General features: G+C 45.2%; 1 protein-coding gene across 3 annotated transcripts in view; it reads right to left on the bottom strand.

The window, feature by feature from the left end:
* The window catches only part of ERBB2 (erb-b2 receptor tyrosine kinase 2), a 117,447-nt gene that overhangs the window by 41,432 nt on the left and 52,782 nt on the right, over positions 1–23,233 (bottom strand). For all 3 annotated transcript variants that reach the window (XM_056547799.1, XM_056547800.1, XM_056547801.1), the window contains exon 2: positions 1,591–1,742. In XM_056547799.1, the coding sequence (XP_056403774.1) occupies positions 1,591–1,742 (152 nt within the window). The remainder of the gene's footprint in view (positions 1–1,590; positions 1,743–23,233) is intronic.

Here is a 23,233-nt window from a genome sequence, read left to right as displayed (position 1 = left end):
CTAATTTATGCAGGAAAAGTCATCAACTGCCGAGCCGAGAAGTTCGTGACGAATCGAATTGACTGTAAGTTCGTTCATCTCTATTCAGAATCTTTATTTTCTAGATTTTTATCCTATAAAATTAGGAGCGTCTTATATGACGAAAAATACGGTAAGTCTTTTTATGGGTTTGATAACTTGTGTTAATGTAACAACCTGCAAACATGGCTTAAAAGCATACGTAAACATGACCTCAATATATGTGTGCGCATGTACCACCCTGTAAACACGACCTCAACGCATGTGCTGATGTAATGCGCTATAAACATGACCGCATATGCACGGCGTGACTAAGACTTGTTAACAAGTCGAAACGCGTTGGTGCGTTTCGTTTGTGTTTTAATTTTTTTCTATTGTTCGTTACACTTGGATTTTACATGATCTAATAAACCCTGGATTTTACCGACTGGGAGTGGGATGTTTCTTTTCATTCTCTGTCTATCGTAAACATAACCTTTACATATATTCACATGAAATGGTCACTAAATAACGATCCTAATATATGTTAACATGTAAATGTCTCTTAGAGTGATTAAAAGGGGTACTCCGGAGGAAAAAAATAAATAAATGTCAAATCAACTAGTGCCGGAAAGTTAAACAGATTTGTAAACTACTATTTAAAAACCTTAATCCTTCCAGTACTTAAAGGAGATCTCCAGTGAGTAAGTAACTGATTGCGGGGGGTCCGGGTCCCCCCCCCCCCCTGGGATCACCAGGACGGGCCCCGGCACTCAGTAAGAACCGCGTGCTGCAGCTGGCACAAGCTCTATTAATTTCTATGGGACTGCTGAAATGACCCGTGCTTGGGTGAATAGAGAGCGTGCTGCCTACCAGTGGACAACACATGCTCCTCATTGAGAGCTCCAGAGTCCTGTCCTGGAGATTGTGGGGGGGCCCCATCCACCCCGCCATCAGCTACTTATCCCCTATTCTGTGGACAGGGGATAAGTGAATTTTTTTGCCGGGGTACTCCTTTAACAGCTGCTGAATGCTCCAGAGGAAGTTGTGTAGTTCTTTCCAGTTTGACCACAGTGCTCTCTGCTGACACCTCAGTCCATGTGAGGAACTGTCCAGAGGAGGAGCAAATCCTCATAGCAAACCTCTCCTGCTCTGGACAGTTCCTGACATGGACAGAGGTGTCAGCAGAGAGCACTGTGGTCAGAAAGAAAAGAACTACACAACTTCCTCTGGAGCATAGAGCAGCTGATAGGTACTGGAAGGATTAAGATTTTTTTAACAGAAGTCATTTACAAATCTGCTTAACTTTCTGGCACCAGTTGATTTAAAAATTTTTTATTTATTTATTTATTTCAGGAGTACCCCTTTAACTTTATTTTTATAGAAGTAATAATCCATTTGCAGTGAAGATCTGTGTGTACTATAGTAGAATCATCTCCAAACTGTGGCCCTTCAGCTGTTGCAAACCTACAACTCCCAGCATGCCCGGACAGCCAACGGCTGTCCGGGCATGCTGGGAGTTGTAGGTTTACAACAGCTGGAGGTCCTCAGTTTAGAGACCACTGTATTATAGGAAGCAGCAATAAACCTTACCTTTAGAAAAGACACATCATCATCCTCCTTAAGGTAGGTGATCTCTAGGTTGCCCTGGATAACCTGACAATCCTGGTAGAGAGTCCGCAACGTCTGGTAATGATTCTGATAGCTGTAAGGATGGTACAGCTTCATGTCCGTTCCAGTGCAGACTGTAAAACAAGATTCAAGATAGAAAAATAAGTATTAATGTATTAATAATAAGTAGTGTTGCTCGCGAATATTCGCAATGCTTATGTTAAAGGAGTAGTCCAGTGGTGACTCAGTGGTGAGCAACTTATTCCCTATCCTAAGGATAGGGGATAAGTTGCAGATCGCGGGGGGTCCGACCGCTGGGGCCCCCTGCGATCTCCTGTACGGAGCCCCGACAGCCCGCGGGAAGGGGGCGTGTCGACCTCCGCATGAGGCGGCAGCCGCCACGCCCCCTCAATACAACTCTATGGCAGAGTCGAAGTGCTGCCTTCGGCAATCTCCGGCTCTGCCATAGAGATGTATTGAGGGGGCGTGTCGGCCGTCGCTTCGTGCGGGGGTCGACACCCGCTATCTGGGCGGAGAGCCGGGGCCCCGTACAGAGAGATCGCAGGGGGCCCCAGCGGTCGGACGCCCCGCGATCTCAAACTTATCCCCTATCCTTAGGATAGGGGATAAGTTTTTCACCACTGGACTACCCCTTTAATGTTCACATACGAATTTTCGCATATACTAATTTTCGCATACGCGAATTTTTGCTTATGTTAATGTTCGTATATGCTAATTTTCGCATATGCTAATTTTTCGCATTTGCGAAAATAAGGTGCGAATTTTACGAATATGCAAATATTCACGAATATATGACGAATATTCATCCATATATTTGCGAATATTCGCGAATTCGAATATGGCCTATGCCGCTCAACACTAATAATAAGTCATAGTCATTTAAGCTGACTGTCTGTTCTCGGAGGTAATGCATTATCCCAAGTCATATTCTACTTGAATCTGGATGAACGAGTGGATGGAACAGGGCAGGTAACCACAGACCACTCACAAAAAGTTAAGGCAAAATGGCTCACTTTTGTGCAAAAAAAAAATAATAATAATATAAATTAAAAGGGAACACTAAGATAACACATCCTAGATCTGAATGAATGAACTAATCGTATGAAATACTTTGGTCTTTACATAGTTGAATGCGCTGACAACAAAATCACTCAAAAATTATCAATGGAAATCAAATGTATCAACCCATGGAGGTCTGGATATGGAGTCACACTCAAAATCAAAGTGGAAAACCCCACTACAGGCTGATCCAACTTCATGTAATGTCCTTAATACAAGTCACAATGAGGCTCAGTAGTGTGTGTGGCCTCCACGTGCCCGTATGACCTCCCTACAACGCCTGGGCATGCTCCTGATGAGGTGGAGGATGGTCTCCTGAGGGATGTCCTCCCAGACCTGGACTAAAGCATCCGCCAACTCCTGGACAGTCTGTGGTGCAACGTGGCGTTGGTGGATGGAGCGAGACATGATGTCCCAGATGGGCTCAATACTTGTAGACTTGTATCTTGTGGCTGTAGACTTGACTTGAGGCTCCTATAGACTCCAGACTCTTAGGCTCGACTGCACCTCAGCAAAGACTCAGGAACTAAGAGAGAGATGAGACTCCTCCCAGGGCTTTTATGGGGGAGACTCTGGTGGGGTACCATTGGTCACTCTTAAGTCACATGGTCACTGATACCTTCTGGTTAACAATCACATGACAACTCACATGACAACTGGTGATCACATGTTAACCTTTCTTTAAAGATACAAGATTCTTATATACATAACATAGGGGATAATATACAATTACAGTAGAACAGGTGCAAGGGGGCCCAGGGGACACTACAGGGAGGCTCCCTGACAGGGCAGCAAGGGTACAGGGTAACAAGTCCCGTACTGGGCTACCATATGTGTGTTTGTTTGTTAAAGGGGTACTCCACCCCTAAACATCTTATCCCCAAAGGATAGGGGATAAGATGTCTGATGAATAGAGGGGGCGTGGGGTGACATCCCGATCATGGCAGCCCGAACCCAGCATTCTGAACATATTGATCAGGAGGCCAGCTGTCTGCATGGAGATCGGCAGGGGATAAGATGTCTAGGGGCAGAGCACCTCTTTAAATGCATTCCGAGGTCTTGAAGGTGTATCACATGACTATAAGGTAATCCAATAATACATTTAAGCAGCACTCCTAATTTTCAAACCTGGGCAAGTATTTATTCACCCATCAGGACAGCAATGTTTTAGTTCTCTCATTTGAGAAAGGTTCCAATGGGAAACCGAAACGTTGCAGACCTGATGGGTGAATAAAATGCTTGTCTAGAGTGCTGCTTAACCCCTTCCCGCTATAGGACGTATGCATACGTCCCAGTAACCAACTTGTTCGCGCGCTGGGACGGATGCATACGTCCTAGTGATCTCCGGCACTGCCGCAGCAGCGCAGGGGTTCGGCAGCGGGACCCGGCTGCCAATCACAGCTGGAGCCCCGCCGCAGCTGCCGTCCCAGCAGCATCAATCCTGATCACGTCATCTATGGTGTTGACAGGGGGAGCGCGCTCCCTCTGTTCACCAACGATGGTGCCGCGATAAGATCGCGGGTCGCCGTTGGTTGCTATGGCAGCAGGAGGTCAGATCATGACCTCCTATCTGCCTGCTATGGAAGCCGGTGAGATCCAGCCAGAGGCTGTACAGTGTGCAGCTCATCAGGTCATACTGTGTACAAATGGATTGCAGCATAGTATAACCTGTAAAAGTGTAAAATAAATATACGGTAAGTATGAAGTGTAAAAAAACAAAAAAAAAATGCCCTTTCCCAATAAAAGCTCTGTATTCTCACCAAAAAACCACAAATCATATACATAATAGGTATTGCCACGTCCGTAATGACGTGTACTATAAAACTATAATATAAATTATCTCGCACAGTGAACGCCGTGAAAAAAACAACAACAAAAGAAACTAAATTCACCAATTTTGGTACAAATAGCGGAACAAAAAAGATCAAAAGGTAGCATGTATCACAAAAATGATACCAATAAAATGTACAGCTCATCCCGCAAAAAATGAGCCCTTATTCAATGGCGTCGGATGAGTTTTCACAATATTTTGGAGTTTTTCACAAAAAATGCTGCACGTGTCAACAAAAATGCACCAGTTATATAAAGTACAATTTGTCACGAAAAAACAATCTCAGAATCGCTCTGCTCAGAAAAAGCGTTATAAAGCATTTAAAGAGACACATGTCAAATAAAAAAAAAAATAAATAGCCTGGTCCTTAAAGGGGTACTCCTCCCCTAGACATCTTATAAGATAAGATGTCAGATCGCCGGGGTCCCAATGCTGAGGACCCCCGGGATCTCGGCTGCGGCACCGCGCTATCATTACTGCGCAGAGCGAGTTAACTCTGTGTGTAATGACCGGCGATACAGGGGACGGAGCAGCGTGATGTCACGGCTCCGCCCCTCGTGACATCACGGCCCGTCCCCTTAATGCAAGTCTATGGCAGGGGGCGTGACGGCCGCCACGCCCCCTCTCGTAGACTTGTATTGAGGGGACGGGCCATGACATCACGAGGGGGCGGAGCCGTGATGTCACGATGCTCCGGCCCCTGTATCGCCCGTCATTACGCACAGGGTGAACTCGCTCTGTGCAGTAATGATAGCGCGGTGCCGCAGCCGAGATCCCGGGGGTCCTCAGCAGCGGGACCCCGGCGATCTGACATCTTATCCCCTAGCCTTTGGAAAGAGGATAAGGTGCCTAGGGGCGGAGTACCCCTTTAAGGTTAAAATGGGCTTGGTCCTTAAGGGATTAAGGTAAAAAATGGGTCCGTCCTTAAGGGATTAAAGGGTAACTCCGGTGGAAAACTTTTTTTTTTTTTTAATCAACTGATTAAAAAAGTTAAACAGATTTGTAAATTACTTCTACTAAAAAATCTTAACCCTTCCAGTACTTATCAGCTACTGTATACTACAGAGGAAATTATTTTCTTTTTGGATTTCTTTTTATGTCTGACCACAGTGCTCTCTGCTGACACCTCTGTCCATGTCAGGAACTGTCCAAAGCAGGATAGGTTTGCTTTGGGGACTAAAGACTACTCTGGACAGTTCCTGATGCAGACAGAGGTGGAAGAAGAGGGCACTGTGGTCAGACAGAAAATAATTACACAACTTCCTCTGGAGCATACAGCAGCTAATAAGTACTGGAAGGACTCAGATTTTTAAATAGAAGTAATTTACAAATCTATTTAACTTTGTGGCACCAGCTGATCTGAAAACATTTGTTTTTCCCCCGAAGTACCCCTTTAAACAAGTGCTTATCCACTTACAGCACTCTGCTGTGTAATACCACCTTTCTCTGCACTACAAACTGGACCTATGTACTGCTAGCACATACCAACTCCTGCCATGTATGTAAGGCTCCTTTCACACTACATAATTACTCCGTTTTCCAAGTTCCGTCAGAAAATCGGCAGTAAAACGGCAGTTACAAAATCCTATACGACCGTTAGAAAATCCCATTATAGGCTATGGGATTTTTCTAATAGCCGTTTTAACCCGTTATAGCCCATTATTAATAACGGACGTTATTTTGTGATGGAAGATAGTAATGGGAAAGATAGTTCATGAACTATTTCTCCCGTTACTATCTTCCGTCACAAAAAAAAAGTCCGTTATTAATAACGGGCTATAACGGGTTAAAACGGCTATTAGAAAAATCCCATAGACTATAATGGGATTTTCTAACGGCCGTATAGGATTTTGTAACTGCCGATTTTCGGATGGAACTTCGGGAACTGAGTAATTATGTAGTGTGAAAGGGGCCTAAGGTATCAATCATCGTCTACTAGGGCCGGGGCGGTATACCGGTTCATACCGAATACCGAATTTTTTGGGCTGCACGATATGAATTTTCCCCCATACCGTAATACCGGTTGGGTCCCTCCCCCTTGGGAATGTATTATCAGCCCAGCGCAGCGCTGTCCCCACATCGGGGAACTAATCCTATGTGATCCGCCAGCGCTGTTCTGCCCCCCCCCCCCAATTAATGATCAGCCCAGCGGGGTACTATTCACATATGTCAGGCACTGCCCTCCTCCTCTTTGTTGGGGGCCGCCGGGCGCAGGAACTCTATACTGTACGCCAGTGGTCTCCAACCTGCAGACCTCCAGATGTTGCAAAACTACAACTCCCAGCATGCCCGGACAGCCGGCGATGGGACTCTCTGTACGCCAGTGGTCTCCAACCTGCAGACCTCCAGATGTTGCAAAACTACAACTCCCAGCATGCCCGGACAGCCGGCGATGGAACGCTCTGTACGCCAGTGGTCTCCAACCTGCAGACCTCCAGATGTTGCAAAACTACAACTCCCAGCATGCCCGGACAGCCGGCGATGGGACTCTCTGTATGCCAGTGGTCTCTAACCTGCAGACCTCCAGATGTTGCAAAACTACAACTCCCAGCATGCCCGGACAGCCGGCGATGGAACGCTCTGTACGCCAGTGGTCTCCAACCTGCAGACCTCCAGATGTTGCAAAACTACAACTCCCAGCATGCCCGGACAGCCAACGGCTGTCCGTGCATGCCGGGAGTTGTAGTTTTGCAACAGCTGGAGGTCCGCAGGTTTGAAACCACTGCTGTACGCTGTATACCTATGCCCGGGGCGGCAAAAGATACAGAAAATAAACTTTTAACTCACCCACCTCAGCCTATCACCATCCAGAGCGATGCCCCACCCAAGCCGGCTTCTTACATGACAGTGCGCTCAGCCTATCACTGGCAGGGGCGGGACATCGCTTCGGCCGGTGATAGGCTGACGGCTGTCCGGCGTTCCCGTCCCCAGCTTGCGGCCGAGGTGGGTGAGTTAAAAGTTTATTTTCTGTATCTTTTGCAGCCCGGGCATAGGTATACAGCGTACAGCAGTGGTCTCCAACCTGCGGACCTCCAGCTGTTGCAAAACTACAACTCCCAGCATGCTGGGAGTTGTAGTTTTGCAACAACTGGAGGTCCGCAGGTTGGAGACCACTGGCGTACAGTGAGTTCCATCGCCGGCGGCCCCCAACAAAGAGGAGGAGGGCAGTGCTTGACATGTGAGTAGTACCCCGCTGGGCTGATCATTAATTGGGGGGAGCAGAACAGTGCTGGTGGGTCACATAATTTGGGGGGGGTGAAAATACCGTTATATACCGTGGAACCGCCGTAAGTTAAAAATATACCGTGATACACATATTTGGTCATACCGCCCAGCCCTACCGTCTACCACTAGTCTTTTCAAATAGCGGACCTGGGCTGAATTTTTAATACATATGTAGACGATTTCTCAGAATGAAGTTCCCGGAAGGGGTTAATCCAATCTGGCCGCTTCTTCCACGTATCAGCTCGTGTCCAGCACGCCGTCAGGAAACTCTGCGGCTTTCTCCCGGAAATATCTTGAGTGACCTATATGACATCTGTTTGACTGCGTCCCCAACTACTTCCCTCTGGCTTCCTGTATTACTGCCAAGGACCCAGCATAATGTTTCTCAAGGGATCTTGGACCCTCTTCATTGCAAACCTGAAGAGCTACTATCTATGCCAGAAAAAAGTTTATAGAAATGATCTCAGAGATTTATCCAGAACTGGAGGAACAACATCCATGAGCCAGATGGACTGAAAGCAAGAAACTTCTCAGATGTGGTTATAACATCATGAACGCACGTGATCCGTGGTAAGAAGCAACAAGTCACAGCAAATGTGACCTCTTTAGTGGTATAAAACACTAGGTTAAAGGGGTACTCCAGTGGAATTATTTTTTTTTTTTTAAATCAACTGGTGCCAGAAAGTTAAACAGATTTGTAAATTAACTAAAAAAAAATTGTGCAGCTCCCAACCAAAAATCTGAGGATAGTGTGATTAATTCCAGGCGAAATTTTTTTTTTTATATATCAACTGGCTCCGGAAAGTTAAACAGATTTGCTAATGACTTCTATTAAAAAATCTTAATCCTTCCAATAGTTATTAGCTTCTGAAGTTGAGTTGTTTTTTTCTGTCTAACTGCTCAATGATGACTCACGTCCCGGGAGCTGTGCAGTCCCTATGGGGAAATTTTCCCATCATGCACAGCTCCCGGGACGTGACATCATCATAGAGGAGTTAGACAGAAAACTTCAGAAGCTAATAACTATTGGAAGGATTAAGATTTTTTTAATAGAAGTAATTTACAAATCTGTTTAACTTTCCGGAGCCAGTTTATATATAAAAAAGTTTTTGCCTGGAATACCCCTTTAAAGGGGTACTCCGGTGAAAACCTTTTTTCTTTTAAATCAACTGGTTGCAGAAAGTTAAACAGATTTGTAAATTACTTCTATTAAAAAAAATCTTAATCCTTCCTGTACTTATTAGCTGCTGAATACTACAGAGGAAATTCTTTTCTTTTTGGAATGCTCTCTGATGACATCACGAGCACAGTTCTCTCTGCTGACGTTATTATAATAATAATAACACTTTATTTATTGTTGTCCTTAGTGGGATTTGAACCCAAGTCCCCAGCACTGCAAGGCAGCAGTGCTAACCACTGAGCCACCATGCTGCCCTTAGCATACATCTGCTATGCATGGTTGCTAAAATGGACAGAGATGTCAGCAGAGAGCACTGTGCTTGTGATGTCATCAGAGTTCCAAAAAGAAAGGAATTTCCTCTGTAGCATTCAGCAGCTAATAAGTACAGGAAGGATTAAGATTTTTTAATAGAAGTAATTTACAAATATGTTTAACTTTCTGCCACCAGTTGATTTAAAAGAAAAAAGGTTTTCACCGGAGTACCCCTTTAAGTACCGGAACCCACCGGACAAAATAATATCAAAGTGAAATATAATATAATCACTCCTCAAAGATTTCACCTGCAAAGGTGCATAAGGATAATTCAAGATTGCAAAAATGTAATAAAATGTAAATGTATTTAAAGTAACAATATAAAAAATATAAATGGAATATATAACCTGGCACTAATACAAGAATATACCACTACTGGGCCCTAGTGGGGACATTCACACAATATATAAAATTTAAAACATAATTCACATTTAGCATGAATCTAATAATCCGGCATCCAATGGTTGTTCAATGTAACTGCAGTCTGTGTGATAAATTGGTAAATATATGGTCCGATCTCAGCTGGACACAAAAGGGCTCCTATGAGTCCAATGAATCGAACTGTCACTGACTTCAATACATGTATCACTGTGGTAATTATTATGATCTCACCAAATCCTGGGACATCGCTGCCTGTACTATCACAGCAGACTACAGCAGTATTCATCTGGCAGTCCCAGGATTTGGTGAGATCATAATAATTACCACAGTGATACATGTATTGAAGTCAGTGACAGTTCGATTCATTGGACTCATAGGAGCCCTTTTTTGTGTCCAGCTGAGATCGGACCATATATTTACCAATTTATCACACAGACTGCAGTTACATTGAACAACCATTGGATGCCGGATTATTAGATTCATGCTAAATGTGAATTATGTTTTAAATTTTATATATTGTGTGAATGTCCCCACTAGGGCCCAGTAGTGGTATATTCTTGTATTAGTGCCAGGTTATATATTCCATTTATATTTTTTATATTGTTACTTTAAATATATTTACATTTTATTGCATTTTTGCAATCTTGAATTATCCTTATGCACCTTTGCAGGTGAAATCTTTGAGGAGTGATTACCGGTATATACTCGAGTATAAGCCGACCCGAATATAAGCCGAGGGCCCTAATTTCACCCCAAAATCCCAGGAAAAGTTATTGACTCGAGTATAAGCCTAGGGTGGGAAATACATCATCCCCCCATGTCATCATCCAGACCCCCGTCATTAACACCCTCATCATCATCACCCTGTCATCATCCCCCCTTCATCATCACTGCCTGTCATCATCCCCCCCTTCATCATCACCGCCTGTCATCATCCCCCCTTCATCATCACCACCTGTCATCATCACCGCCTGTCATCATCCCACACCCCCCCTTCATCATCCCCTTGTCATCATCCCCTTGTCATCATCCCACACCCCCCCTTCATCATCCCCTTGTCATCATCCCACACCCCCCCTTCATCATCCCCTTGTCATCATCCCACACCCCCCCTTCATCATCCCCTTGTCATCATCCCACACCCCCCCTTCATCATCCCCCTGTCATCATCCCACACACCCCCCTTCATCATCCCCTTGTCATAATCCCACACCCCCCCCTTCATCATCCCCTTGTCATCATCTCCAAATGTCATCATCATCACTGCTTGTCAATGTCTGATACAGTGGTCTTCAACCTGCGGACCTCCAGAGGTTTCAAAACTACAACTCCCAGCAAGCCCAGGCAGCCATTGGCTGTCCGGGCTTGCTGGGAGTTGTAATTTTGAAACCTCTGGAGGTCCGCAGGTTGAAGACCACTGCGGCCTTCGACATCATCCAGCCCCATCTCACCCCCTTAAGTTCTGTACTCACCTCCGCTCGGCGCTGGTCCGGTGCTGCAGGACTGTCCGGTGGGGAGGTCGTCCGGTGGGATAGTGGTTCCGGGCTGCCATCTATACCGGGGGGCCTCTTCTCCGCACTTCGGGCCCGGAATAGAGGCGTTGCCTTGACGATGACGCAGAGGGACGTTGGTAATGAATGTACCTCTGCGTTGTCATCAAGGCAACGTGACAATTTGGGGCCGGGCCCGAAGCGCGGAGAAGAGGCCCCCCGGTGAAGATGGCAGCCCTGAACCACTATCCCACCGGACGACCTCCCCACCGGACAGTCCTGCATCATTGGACCAGCGCCGAGCGGAGGTGAGTACAGAACTAAAGGGGGTGAGAGGGGGCTGGATGATGTCGAAGGCCGCAGTGGCCGATGGCTGCCCGGGCTTGCTGGGAGTTATAGTTTTGAAACCTCTGGAGGTCCGCAGGTTGAAGACCACTGAGGGCGGAGAGTTCACTCGAGTATAAGCCGAGGAGGGTGTTTTCAGCACGAAAAATCGTGCTGAAAAACTCGGCTTATACTCGAGTATATACGGTATATTATATTTCAGATTTGTAAATTACTTCTATTTAAAAATCTTAATCCTTCCAGTACTTATCAGCTGTTGTATGCTCCACAGGAAGTTTTTTTTCTGTCTGACCACAGTGCTCTCTGCTAACACCTCTGTCCACATCAGGAACTGTCCAGAGTACCAGCAAATCCCCATAGCAAACCTATCCTGCTCTGGACAGTTCCTGATACGGACAGAGTTGTCAGCAGAGAGCACTGTGGTCAGATCAAAAAGAATTCTAGAAAGAAATACAACTTCCTGTGGAGCATACAGCAGCTGATAAGTACTAGAAGGCTAGACGGATCAAGATTTTTAAATAGAAGAAATGTAGAAATCTGTTTAACTTTATGGCACCAGTTGATTTAAAAAAAAAAAATGTTTCCACTGGAAAACCCCTTTAAAACTAAAATTGTGGCTTTGTTTATATAGACAGCTGACAGAACACTCAGAACGTAGCCTGTAACAGCATTGAGAACAGAGCCTAAGACTTTGTAAAAAAAAAATGATGTTCATGGACAACCTTTCAAACTGCTGGGGGCACATTAAAAATAAATGGGAACTCATACTCACCTGCTGCTAACCCCCAAAGCTGCGGCTCCAACTCCTCCCGATCCTCCCTTGTTACTGTGACTTCCCAGCTTCCGTGACAAGTTGTCTCATCAGAAGGTGCTTACTCAGCCAATCAATGACTGTGGCAGGACCCTGCTACGGCCAGTGATTTGCTAAGCCAGGCAGTTTCTGGGACAACAGCTATGGGGGATTGGGGCAGGTAAGTATGTCTTTTTTTTTTTTTTTTTTTGTAATGTGCCCCCAGACATACGTAAAAATGTTATGTCCCTGACCAACCCCTCTAATGAGACACCGACCTATCTTTAGGGACTTTTTAGTTAGAATAGTCCCCATAAATAGGAGGTTTAGTGGAAGTCAGTGTATTAAAGGGGTATTCCAGGAAAAAACTGTCTCCAGAAAGTTAAACAGATTTGTAAATTACTTCTATTTTTTTTTTTACACCCCTACCCTTCAATTCCCTGGTTGAACTTGATGGACATATGTCTTTTTTCGACCGTACTAACTATGTAACTACTAACTATGAAACTATTAAAAAAATCTTAATCCTTTCAATAATTATCAGCTTCTGAAGTTGAGTTGTTTTCTGTCTGACTACAGTGCTCTCTGCTGACATCTCTGCTTGTCTCGGGAACTGCACAGAGTAGAGAAGGTTTGCTATGGGGAATTGCTTCTAAACTGGGTGGTTCCCGAGACAGGTGTCATCAGAGAGAACTTAGATAGAAAAGAACAACTCAACTTCAGCAGCTCATAAGCACTGAAAGGATTCAGATTTTTTTAATAGAAGTAATTTACAAATCTGTTTAACTTTCTGGAGCCAGTTGATATATAAAAAAAAGTTTTTTCCTGGATAACCCCTTTAAGCGGTTTTGTCCTCTGCGATCAGCTGTAATCTATATGGAATTCTTCTGTAAGGGTCTATTCACATGGCGGAATTTTCACTGGCGGAATCCCGCATGAAATGAAAGCCCAATACACTTCTATGGGATTCCGCACTCCCGTTGAGGTGTCAACGGGAGTGCGGAATCCCATAGAAGTGTATTGGGCTTTCATTTTAGGCAGAATTACGCCAGACCCTTATAGAAGAATTCCAAAGAGATTACATCTGATCGCAGAGGACAAAACAGCCTAATACACTGACTTCCACTAAACCTCCTATTTATGGGGACTATTCTAACTTAAAAGTCCCTAAAGATGGGTCGGTGTCTCATTAGAGGGGTTGTCCAGGAACATAACATTTTTTACATATGTCTGGGGGCACATTACCAAAAAAAAAAAAAGGCATACTCACCTGCCCCAATCCCCCCATTGAATTCAATAAGCTGTTTGCATAATAAAGGGACAAACCAGGTCCTCAAAGGATGGAGCTCATTGCTGTAACTAATAGGTGGGGGTCCTGAACCAGGAACTGCACTTTACTTACTCAGATGCCAGAGACACATAACCTGTCACCCCTCTATACCCCACTGTATAACCTGTCACCCCTCTATACCCCACTGTATAACCTGTCACCCCTCTATACCCCACTGTATAACCTGTCACCCCTCTATACCGCACTGTATCACCTGTCACCCCTCTATACCCCACTGTATAACCTGTCACCCCTCTATACCCCACTGTATAACCTGTCACCCCTCTATACCCCACTGTATAACCTGTCACCCCTCTATACAACACTGTATAACCTGTCACCCCTCTATACCCCACTGTATAACCTGTCACTCCTCTATACCCCACTGTATAACCTGTCACCCCTCTATACCCCACTGTATAACCTGTCACCCCTCTATACCCCACTGTATAACCTGTCACCCCTCTATACCCCACTGTATAACCTGTCACCCCTCTATACCCCACTGTATAACCTGTCACCCCTCTATACCCCACTGTATAACCTGTCACCCCTCTATACCCCACTGTATAACCTGTCACCCCTCTATACCCCACTGTATAACCTGTCACCCCTCTATACCCCACTGTATAACCTGCCACCCCTCTATACCCCACTGTATAACCTGCCACCCCTCTATAAGAAAACCTGCGATCTACAACTATCTTCAGATGCTTATTTACCCAAGATATTAGTAAAAAGTCATGTTGAACATCTGATGAGTCACTTATCTATTTACCAACCAATTTCAAACCTACTGCCCTAGGTGCGCCCTTTTGTGTTTTTCTTTTGGTAATGTGCTGACACCGCAAAGGATCTTACGTGTAGAAATCCAAAAAGCCTGGCACACACTTTCCATGACATCTGCCCTTGGGTGACAGTCACAATGAAACCATACACGTTAGATTGTAGAGAACCTTTGTTGACATTACTCTACTGTATGAGAGCAGACAATGTGCCTTGAGGCCTAATCCGATCACACACCATCAATACTTACCTGAGATTTTTGTTTTCATTTTTGGTTAAAATGCTCTTTAAAAGGTACGTTCACACTCGCAGATTTTCGCAGCGTATTTAGCTGCGGATCCGCTGGTGAAGGCCCCGCTCTATGCTGGCTTTACATGTGCCTGTAGGTAGCGGAAATACGCCGCTATGAGGAGACACACTGCAGCGATGTGTGCGGTGTACTCGCACATCGCGGCCGCTCTCCCTGCTCTGAGCTAGGCAGAGAGCTCCCGCGATGTGCGAGTACACTGCGACTGGCACATCGCAGTGTGCCTGCTGGTAGCGGCGTATTGCCACTACGAGCAGGCACATGTAAAGACAGCATAGAGCGGAGCCTTCACCAGCGGATCCGCAGCATAAAATACGCCGAAAATCCACGCGTGTGAACGTACCCTTAAAGGGTACCTCTCATCAAAAAAACTTTTGATATATTATAGATTAATGTATGCAGAATAACTTTACAATTGCATGTTATAAAAAAATATGCTTCTTTCTATTTAATTTTCCACTTTGAAGAAATGACCACTAGGGGTCTCCCAACCAGTCCTGGCAGCAAGCATTTCAGACTCATGCTGGAGTCCTAAACACTACGAGCTGCCAGTCTGCTTTGTTCACAAAGGAGAACACTCAGAGCTGCCAGCCTGCTTTGTTCACAGCCTGTTAGGCTGTGAGCAAAGCAGGCTGGCAGCTCTGAGTGTTTAGGACTCCAGCATGAGACAGAAATGCTTGCTGACAGGACTGATCGGGAAAAATACAATAGAAAGAAGCATATTTTTCATTAACATGCTATTGGAAAGTTATTCAACATTCATTAATCTAAAATATATCAAAAGTTTATTTGATGAGAGGCACCCTTTAAAGATCGAACTCGCTGCAGCGATCACCTGTAATCTGTAAGGGAGCTAGGTAGCAAAAGTCCAATTTCCCCGCAGTGCTATCACAGAAGAAATTTAAGCGCAACTGTCATGAAATTGTCCCCCATAAACTAATCTCAGGGTGACACAGTTGTTAAATGTGCACTGTCATTAAACATCATTTTTTATATTTTATTCCTTATGCCAAATAAATAACTTTTGAAATTGGCTTCTATTAAAAAAAATAAAACATTTTCTTAGTTTTTCGCTGTATACTTCTGACCACCGAAGGTCTCCCTTCTTGGCCAGAACACATTCCGTCTGGTCAAAATGTCAGATTTTGGTCTCCTGCTTGTAATGGCAGGAGACCAAACTCAGGAAGTGTTTCTCTGCACTGAGCTTGATTGACAGCTGCACAGAGGCTCACTGAAAGCAGCTGCACAGACTAAAAGCAGAACAGAGCCTCAATGAAAGATACACCGACTGAAAGCTGCTGCACAGAGCTTGAGGTCTTTTTTATTTATGTAACAATGTGAGGGCGGAAGTGGTTCCCCAGCAGGCTTCAGTGATGTCATGCCTGCTGAGAAATGCCCACTTTCTTCTGCTGAGAGATTTCACTATGTGAGCAAGAAGAAAGGTAAGATACATAGTTTTTAAAAGCTCTGAAGGGTGAGAGGGGTGTTAGGAGTATTTAGGGAACATAGTCTGAGTTAGTTTAGAAAAGTTTATTTAGTGACAGGTACTTTTTAACAATTACAATTTAGGCATAACTTTTGCTGATCAAGAAAAAAAAAAATGCTTTCTACCATGGTCAGCAACAGTCGGAAAGGTTTGGCAATGCCCCACGGCCGCCATGCCTATCCCCTGTATGTCAGCGCTGGGAGCCCTCTATGATTGACATACAGATCCTCAGCGCATGCGCGCCTTATAATTTTTACACACGAGTGGCAGCAAGTTTTCAGAACAAGCGCTCGCTCCCTCACACATCTTTAGAAAAAAAAAGAGCCTGTTTTCCTTTCTTCTTACAGCGGCGTGCTGCGCTAACTGGAGCCAGGGAGCCCGCTCATTCTCTGCCTCTAGCATTACGCAGGCGCACTGAAGCAATCAGGGGCGAGAGCTTGCTCTGAAAACTCGCTGCCCGCTCGCTGTTAGATAAGGGGCGCATGCACTGAGGAGCTGTGTGTCAATCACACAGCGGTCCCTGCGCTGACATACAGGGGATAGGTGTGGCGGCTGCGGGGCACTGCCACGCCTATCCGACTGTTGCTAACCGTGGTATAAAGCATTGTTTAGCCTGATCAAGGCTGCTACAAAGCAAAAGCAGCAAAAAATATGCCAGGTAATTCAAAGAAAGAGACAGTTTTAGCTGCTCTCAGCTCTGCACAAGAGTTAAGGGTCCTGAAAGGTCTTCTAAACCAGAAACTCCATCTAACATTCAGAGGCACAAGCTTGCCTTAAAGGGGTACTCCGGTGGAAAGCGATTTTTTAAAAAAAATCAACTGGTGCCAAAAAGTTAAACAGATTTGTAAATTACTTCTATTAAAAAATCTTAATCCTTCCAGTACTTATAAGCTGCGGTATGCGCCACAGGAAGTTCTTTTCTTTTTGAATTTCCTTTCTGTCTGACCACAGTGCTCTCTGCTGAAACCTCTGCCTGTGTCAGGAACTGTCCAGAGCAGGAGCAAATCCCCATAGCAAACCTATCCTGCTCTGGACAATTCCTGACGTGGACAGAGATGTCAGCAGAGAGCACTGTGGTCAGACTGGAAAGAACTACACAACTTCCTCTGGAGCATACAACAGCTGATAGGTACTGGAAGGATTAGGATTTTTTAAATAGAAGTAGAAGTTACAATAGAAATTACAAATCTGTTTAACTTTCTGGCACCAGTTGATAAATAGTTTTTCACCGGAGTACCCTTTAAAGGCCTTTCGCATAGGACGATTACCGGCCAAACACTAATTATCTGTTCGTTTGCAGATCACTGGGATCATGTGACCCCAAAGTTCATCATTGGTCGGCCGCACATCTCGCTGTATAAACAGGAGATGAGCAAGCGACAATGATGCAAGTGAAGGGCCACACAAATGATCCAGTGATAGCATGCACGGTCCTGTTCGCACACTCCTTGTGTCTAGGGGCTCTTAGGATATGAAGGTATGTAGTTATTTTTCTATGGTGGAATGATAATTTGAGGCCTTTGCAGTACAGTGACCCCTCGACCTACGATGGCCCCGACATACGATAATTTCAACATGCGATGGCCTCTCAGAGGCAGCATCAACATACAATGCTTTTTTATGTCGGGGCCATCGCATAAACGGCTATCCGGCAGCACAGACTGCTTCAGCTGCCACCGGATAGCCGTTTACGGTGCCCCGTGAGCTCCGATGATGTCTCTTACCTGTCGTCGGGGTTCCGGCGCGTCCTCTTCGGGATCCCCTGCATCGTCGGCGCTCTCCATCGTCGTCATCACGTCGCTGCGCACGCCGTCCCGTCATCCAATAGGAGCAGTCGTGCGTAGCGACGTGATGGCGGCGACGGAGAGCGAGGATGCCGGGGAAGCAGAGGCCTTGCCGGAGCGTCGGGGACACCCCGGGGACGCGGCGACAGCGATGGACAGCGGTGACGAGCGGTGACTGTCCGGAGCGGCGGGGACAGGTGAGTACAACTTTCTCTAACAGTGGTCTACAACCTGCGGACCTCCAGATGTTGCAAAACTACAACACCCAGCATGCCCGGACAGCCGTTGGCTGTCCGGGCATGCTGGGTGTTGTAGTTTTGCAACATCTGGAGGTCCGCAGGTTGTAGACCACTGTCCTATACTTTACATTGCACGGATCCCTCAACATACGATGGTTTCAACAAACGATGGTCCGTTTGGAACGGATTACCATCGTATGTTGAGCGACCACTGTATACAGCGTCCTGTAAGAAAACAGGGAGCACTATAAACTTTGTTTGTCGTACATGGGTCACTGACTTTGTCGTACTAAGCACAACAGTGTGTATGTGTCACACCTCTTCGTGTGCCTGGGGCTCTTTCAATTTTTAACCGAACGGCTTTTTCCACTTCAGAGCGAACAAACATTTGGAGGGTACAATACAAGATTCCTTTACCTTACGTCACTTTGTTCTACAATCCTCTCACTATCCAGATTTTATCTTATACCTAGTATCACTATGAGTTGTCTGCATAGTATGCTATAGAATGACTAGAAGAAAGGCAAGTAAAAACCGTATGAGCTTTAATGTAAAACACTCGGATTTTGGGTAAGTTGGGTGACCACTTTTGGTCTCCAGGTCTCCCAGGTCACCTCTCACTAAAGGTGTAATTTCTGGTCCCAAATACAAAATCTAAAAAAATAAGCCCTGCATCTACCCTGTTTTATAATACATGTTTTTTTATAATGTTGTATATGGCCCCTCACATAACATATTTGTCTAAAAGGGCATTATGGCTACACCCCCTGCATTTCGCATTAATTAAAATGGCTGAAAATGCATATTCTTAAAGTGTAAGTCCAGCATTGGTCTCCCACCCGTTCTGTGAAGATCGATGCAGAGAGTGCTACAATTGCCAAAGAAAACTGTACGTTGTGTAGTTCAATCCACAAACCCTTTTCTGATGAAGGCTAAGGTCACACGTAGCGCATCCGCAGCATATTTGACACTGCGGATGCCCTAATGATCATCCCTAGGGTGTGCCTCCTGCTGTGCCCTGCTTTGTCTGCTCGTAGCCGCAATCCGCCGCAATGAGCAGACACACAGTGATCTGCGAGTCGCTGCACCCATACGCAGTGTACTCACAGACATCGCAGCTGCCTCCCCTGCTCCCTGAGCTAGGCAGAGAGTGGCTGCGTTGTTTGTGTCTGCTCATAGCAGCTGATTGCGACTACGAGCGACAAAGCAGGGCACAGCAGGAGGCACACTCTAGGAACATTCATTAGCGCATCCGCAACATCAAATATGCTGCGTATGCGCTACGAGTGACCCTACCCGAATGGTGAGTACAGTCAACTATCTAAGGTGTATGGCGCCCCCCCCCCCCGCGACTCTCCACCGACAGATTATGTTGGTGGTGGTCAGGCGTGCTGGATTTTATCATCCGCACCTTCTGTTCTTAGAGGTATGATCCAGTGTAAGAGTCTGACTATGGTCTACCCTTCCCCTCTCCATAGAGAACACAAGAACATTCGGCCGCGCCAAACGTTCATGTGTATGGGGAGGTCGGGAAACAGTTCAGCTGACAGTTATTGACAATGTATGGGCACCTTTAGGCTTTACATTGTGACATATACATACAGTGGTCCCTCAACATACGATGGTAATCCATTCCAAACGGACCCTCATTTGTTGAAACCATCGTATGTTGAGGGATCCGTGCAATGTAAAGTATAGGACAGTGGTCTACAACCTGCGGACCTCCAGATGTTGCAAAACTACAACACCCAGCAATGCCCGGACAGCCGTTGGCTGTCCGGGCATGCTGGGTGTTGTAGTTTTGCAACATCTGGAGGTCCACAGGTTGTAGACCACTGTTAGAGAAAGTTGTACTCACCTGTCCCCGCCGCTCCGAACTGTCACCGCTCGTCACCACTGTCCATCGCTGTCGCCGCATCCCCGGGGATGTCCCCGACGCTCCAGCAAGGCCTCTGCTTCCCCGGGATCCTCGCTCTCCGTCGCCGCCATCACGTCGCTACGCATGCCGCTCCTATTGGATGACGGGACGGCGTGCGCAGCGACGTGATGACTTCGATGGAGAGTGGCGACGATGCAGGGGATCCCGAAGTGGACGCTCCGGAGCCCCGAGGACAGGTAAGAGACATCACCAGAGCTCACAGGGCACCGTAAACGGCTATCCGGTGGCAGCTGAAGCAGTCTGCGCTGCCGGATAGCCGTTTCTGCGATGGCCCCGACATACAAAAGCATCGTATGTTGATGCTGCCTTCAACATGCGATGGCCTCTGAGAGGCCATCGCATGTTGAAATTATCGTATGTCGGGGCCATTGTAGGTCGAGGGGTCACTGTGTATATATATATATATATATATATATATATATATGTAGTACATTTGAGTAGCCATATTAGTCCAGTGATGCAGATGCAAATCAAAAAATGTTAGTTCAACAAAAAAAGTATTACAAGAAACTGCAACATTTTTTGATTTGCACCAATATATATATATATATATATATATATATATATATATGTAATCCAACATAGAAGGTAATAGAAATAAAGCCGGCACTCACCGTTCTTCTCAAAATTCTTGCTTTATTGTGCTTCACATAAATTCAGGGGTAGGGAACAGACGTGGGGGGATTACATAGGTAATCCCCCCACGTCTGTTCCCTACCCCTGAATTTATGTGAAGCACAATAAAGCAAGAATTTTGAGAAGAACGGTGAGTGCCGGCTTTATTTCTATTACCTTCTATGTTGGATTACCATGAACACTTATCCATAAGCCAGAGCACCATAGTACTCTCAGCAGCGTTCCCCAGTAATCTGTAGAGATCCTCCCACGTCCTCAGTGCCGTATGCACACCCATGAGTGATCTTTATATATATATATATATGTATGTATATGTATATGTACACATATATATATATATATATATATATATATATATATATAATTTGCTGTCACTATGTTAAAAATTGCAATTTGGCTGCAAAAAAAGAGCCAAATTGAAGAGAAGCTGCAAGCCGGTAGTAGTCGCACATAACTAACTAACTAACTAACTATTGAGGTCAATGTCAGCAAAGTCTCATGCAAGTTGTAACCTGGGACCATGAATCCCTCAGGTCACATCAGGTCGGCAATACAACGCAACCAAAATGACAATTATTAGATTTAATGTCACAATGCAAGATCGCAACTCTAGATACCGTGTATCACTAGCCTTATGGCCACCAGAAATTATAGTCCCAGATGATGTTTTCCTCCTTCCTGTGCTTGGACCCATATGGCTATACACAATAGGAAATAACAGTCATTGAAAAGGAAATTAAATAAGAATGCAAATTCATTATACGACTGAGTTGTATTAGCAAAAATGTTAGAATCGTCTAAACAAAATTGTACTTTCTCCTATCGTAATGTCATCAGGGAGCTGGCTACAGCATCAGGAAATTATAACATGTATGAGCTCATGTTTATAATTCAGAGGCTGCATTTTAACCTGTCACATTATATTGGCAAAACCGGTTTACGAGTTTAAAAGGCCGAGCCACTCCCTGACTCGATGGGAGGATTCTCCACTTCCTTCTAGATGCAGACGATTGTATGTGTGGGGAGAGAGTGCCAGCAATAGTGCCACACGCAGCACTGCCCAACAGTAGTAAATAGGCTGGATCCACGCCCTTGATCCACAACAACAAAAGGCCACCCTGGAATCAACTTGCTGTTGTATGGTATTAATATGGCATTGCAAAACTTACAATGGCAACACACAAGAAGCAATGACATCAACGCAGAGAAATCTGCAATTAACAATGGCAAATTTCTCTAGGCTAATAAATCTGACTGGCAACTCTTTCAGCATTGTATATGCACAAACCTTTCGCATCCATACAATTAGTACTAAGTATTGTACTGTGTATTATGAAAGTAAAAACATAAGAAAGTTCAACTCTTTGGGTCACTTAAAAGGGTATTCCGGGGATTTATTTTATTTGACTATGCCACAGGGGCTGTAAAGTTAGTGTAGTTCATAATATAGTGTCTGTACCTGTGTGTGACGGTTTTCTCACAATTCTTCTGTGATTTTCACCCCGATATTTATTTGTATCAGCATACAAAATGACTGTTGTCTCAGATTTTTCCCAGGTTGCAATGCTGCCGAGACCTGACATCACTAGTCAGCTGATGACAGGGAACCTGTCTGCTTCAATGGGTGGAGCCATCGCTTGGTGGGAGAGAGATCAATCTGCAACTAATGCAACAGCTGTAGGCACCCTGATTGAAAACCACAGGTCTTTGAATGGATGCAGCTCATTTTTGTTTCAATGGGTGGGGTGGCTGATGTGTGGGAGGGAGGAAAATGGAATTGTGGGATTTGTAGTCAAAAAAAGAAAAGTCAAACAGGAAATACAATTTCACAAAAAGCTAGCCACAGTGTTATGGTAATCTGACAACATAGCCATTTAGCCCCAAGACAAGCGCAGATCCTTCCTAAGCATGTCCATTACTGTATGCCAGGTACATACTAAAATCACCTTATGGTGGAGAACCCCTTTAAATATATTTTAATATTGCATATATAGCAATCCTTTAATGTCATGCTACCACTGGAAATGTTTCCCAACGGACACACATAGGAAATATATATATATATATATATATATATATATAAAATACTTTAGATGGGTTGGCCCACTTATAGCAGTGTCCTGCCTTAGGATAAATTATAAGTGATCACTGGGGGTCTGACTGTCAGGACCACCGCTGATCAAGAAAATAGCAGTCTCTGAGTGCCCAGTGTAAACAGAGCAGTAGTGGGCTTGGCTGACCACCACTTCATTCACTTCTATGAGACCGACAGAAAAAACGAAGCGCCATCTCTGTTAGTGGTGACTGTAGCAGTGGCCATGCAAGTGCATTACCACTTCATTCACAAGGGGCCTGTGGAAACTGCCATTTTTTAAATGGTAATAAAGGAAAAAAGAAAACTGAGAACGGCGCCTTGTGTATTACCCCTGGTATTGCGGGTCACAACCGTATGTATGTGGGAGACCCACGACTCTTATAGGTGGC

Source organism: Hyla sarda, chromosome 12 (genome assembly GCF_029499605.1).
Source record: "Hyla sarda isolate aHylSar1 chromosome 12, aHylSar1.hap1, whole genome shotgun sequence".
Taxonomy (NCBI): domain Eukaryota; kingdom Metazoa; phylum Chordata; class Amphibia; order Anura; family Hylidae; genus Hyla; species Hyla sarda.
The sequence above is the reverse complement of the archived record's forward strand: the minus strand, read 5'-3'. Positions and strand labels throughout refer to the sequence as shown.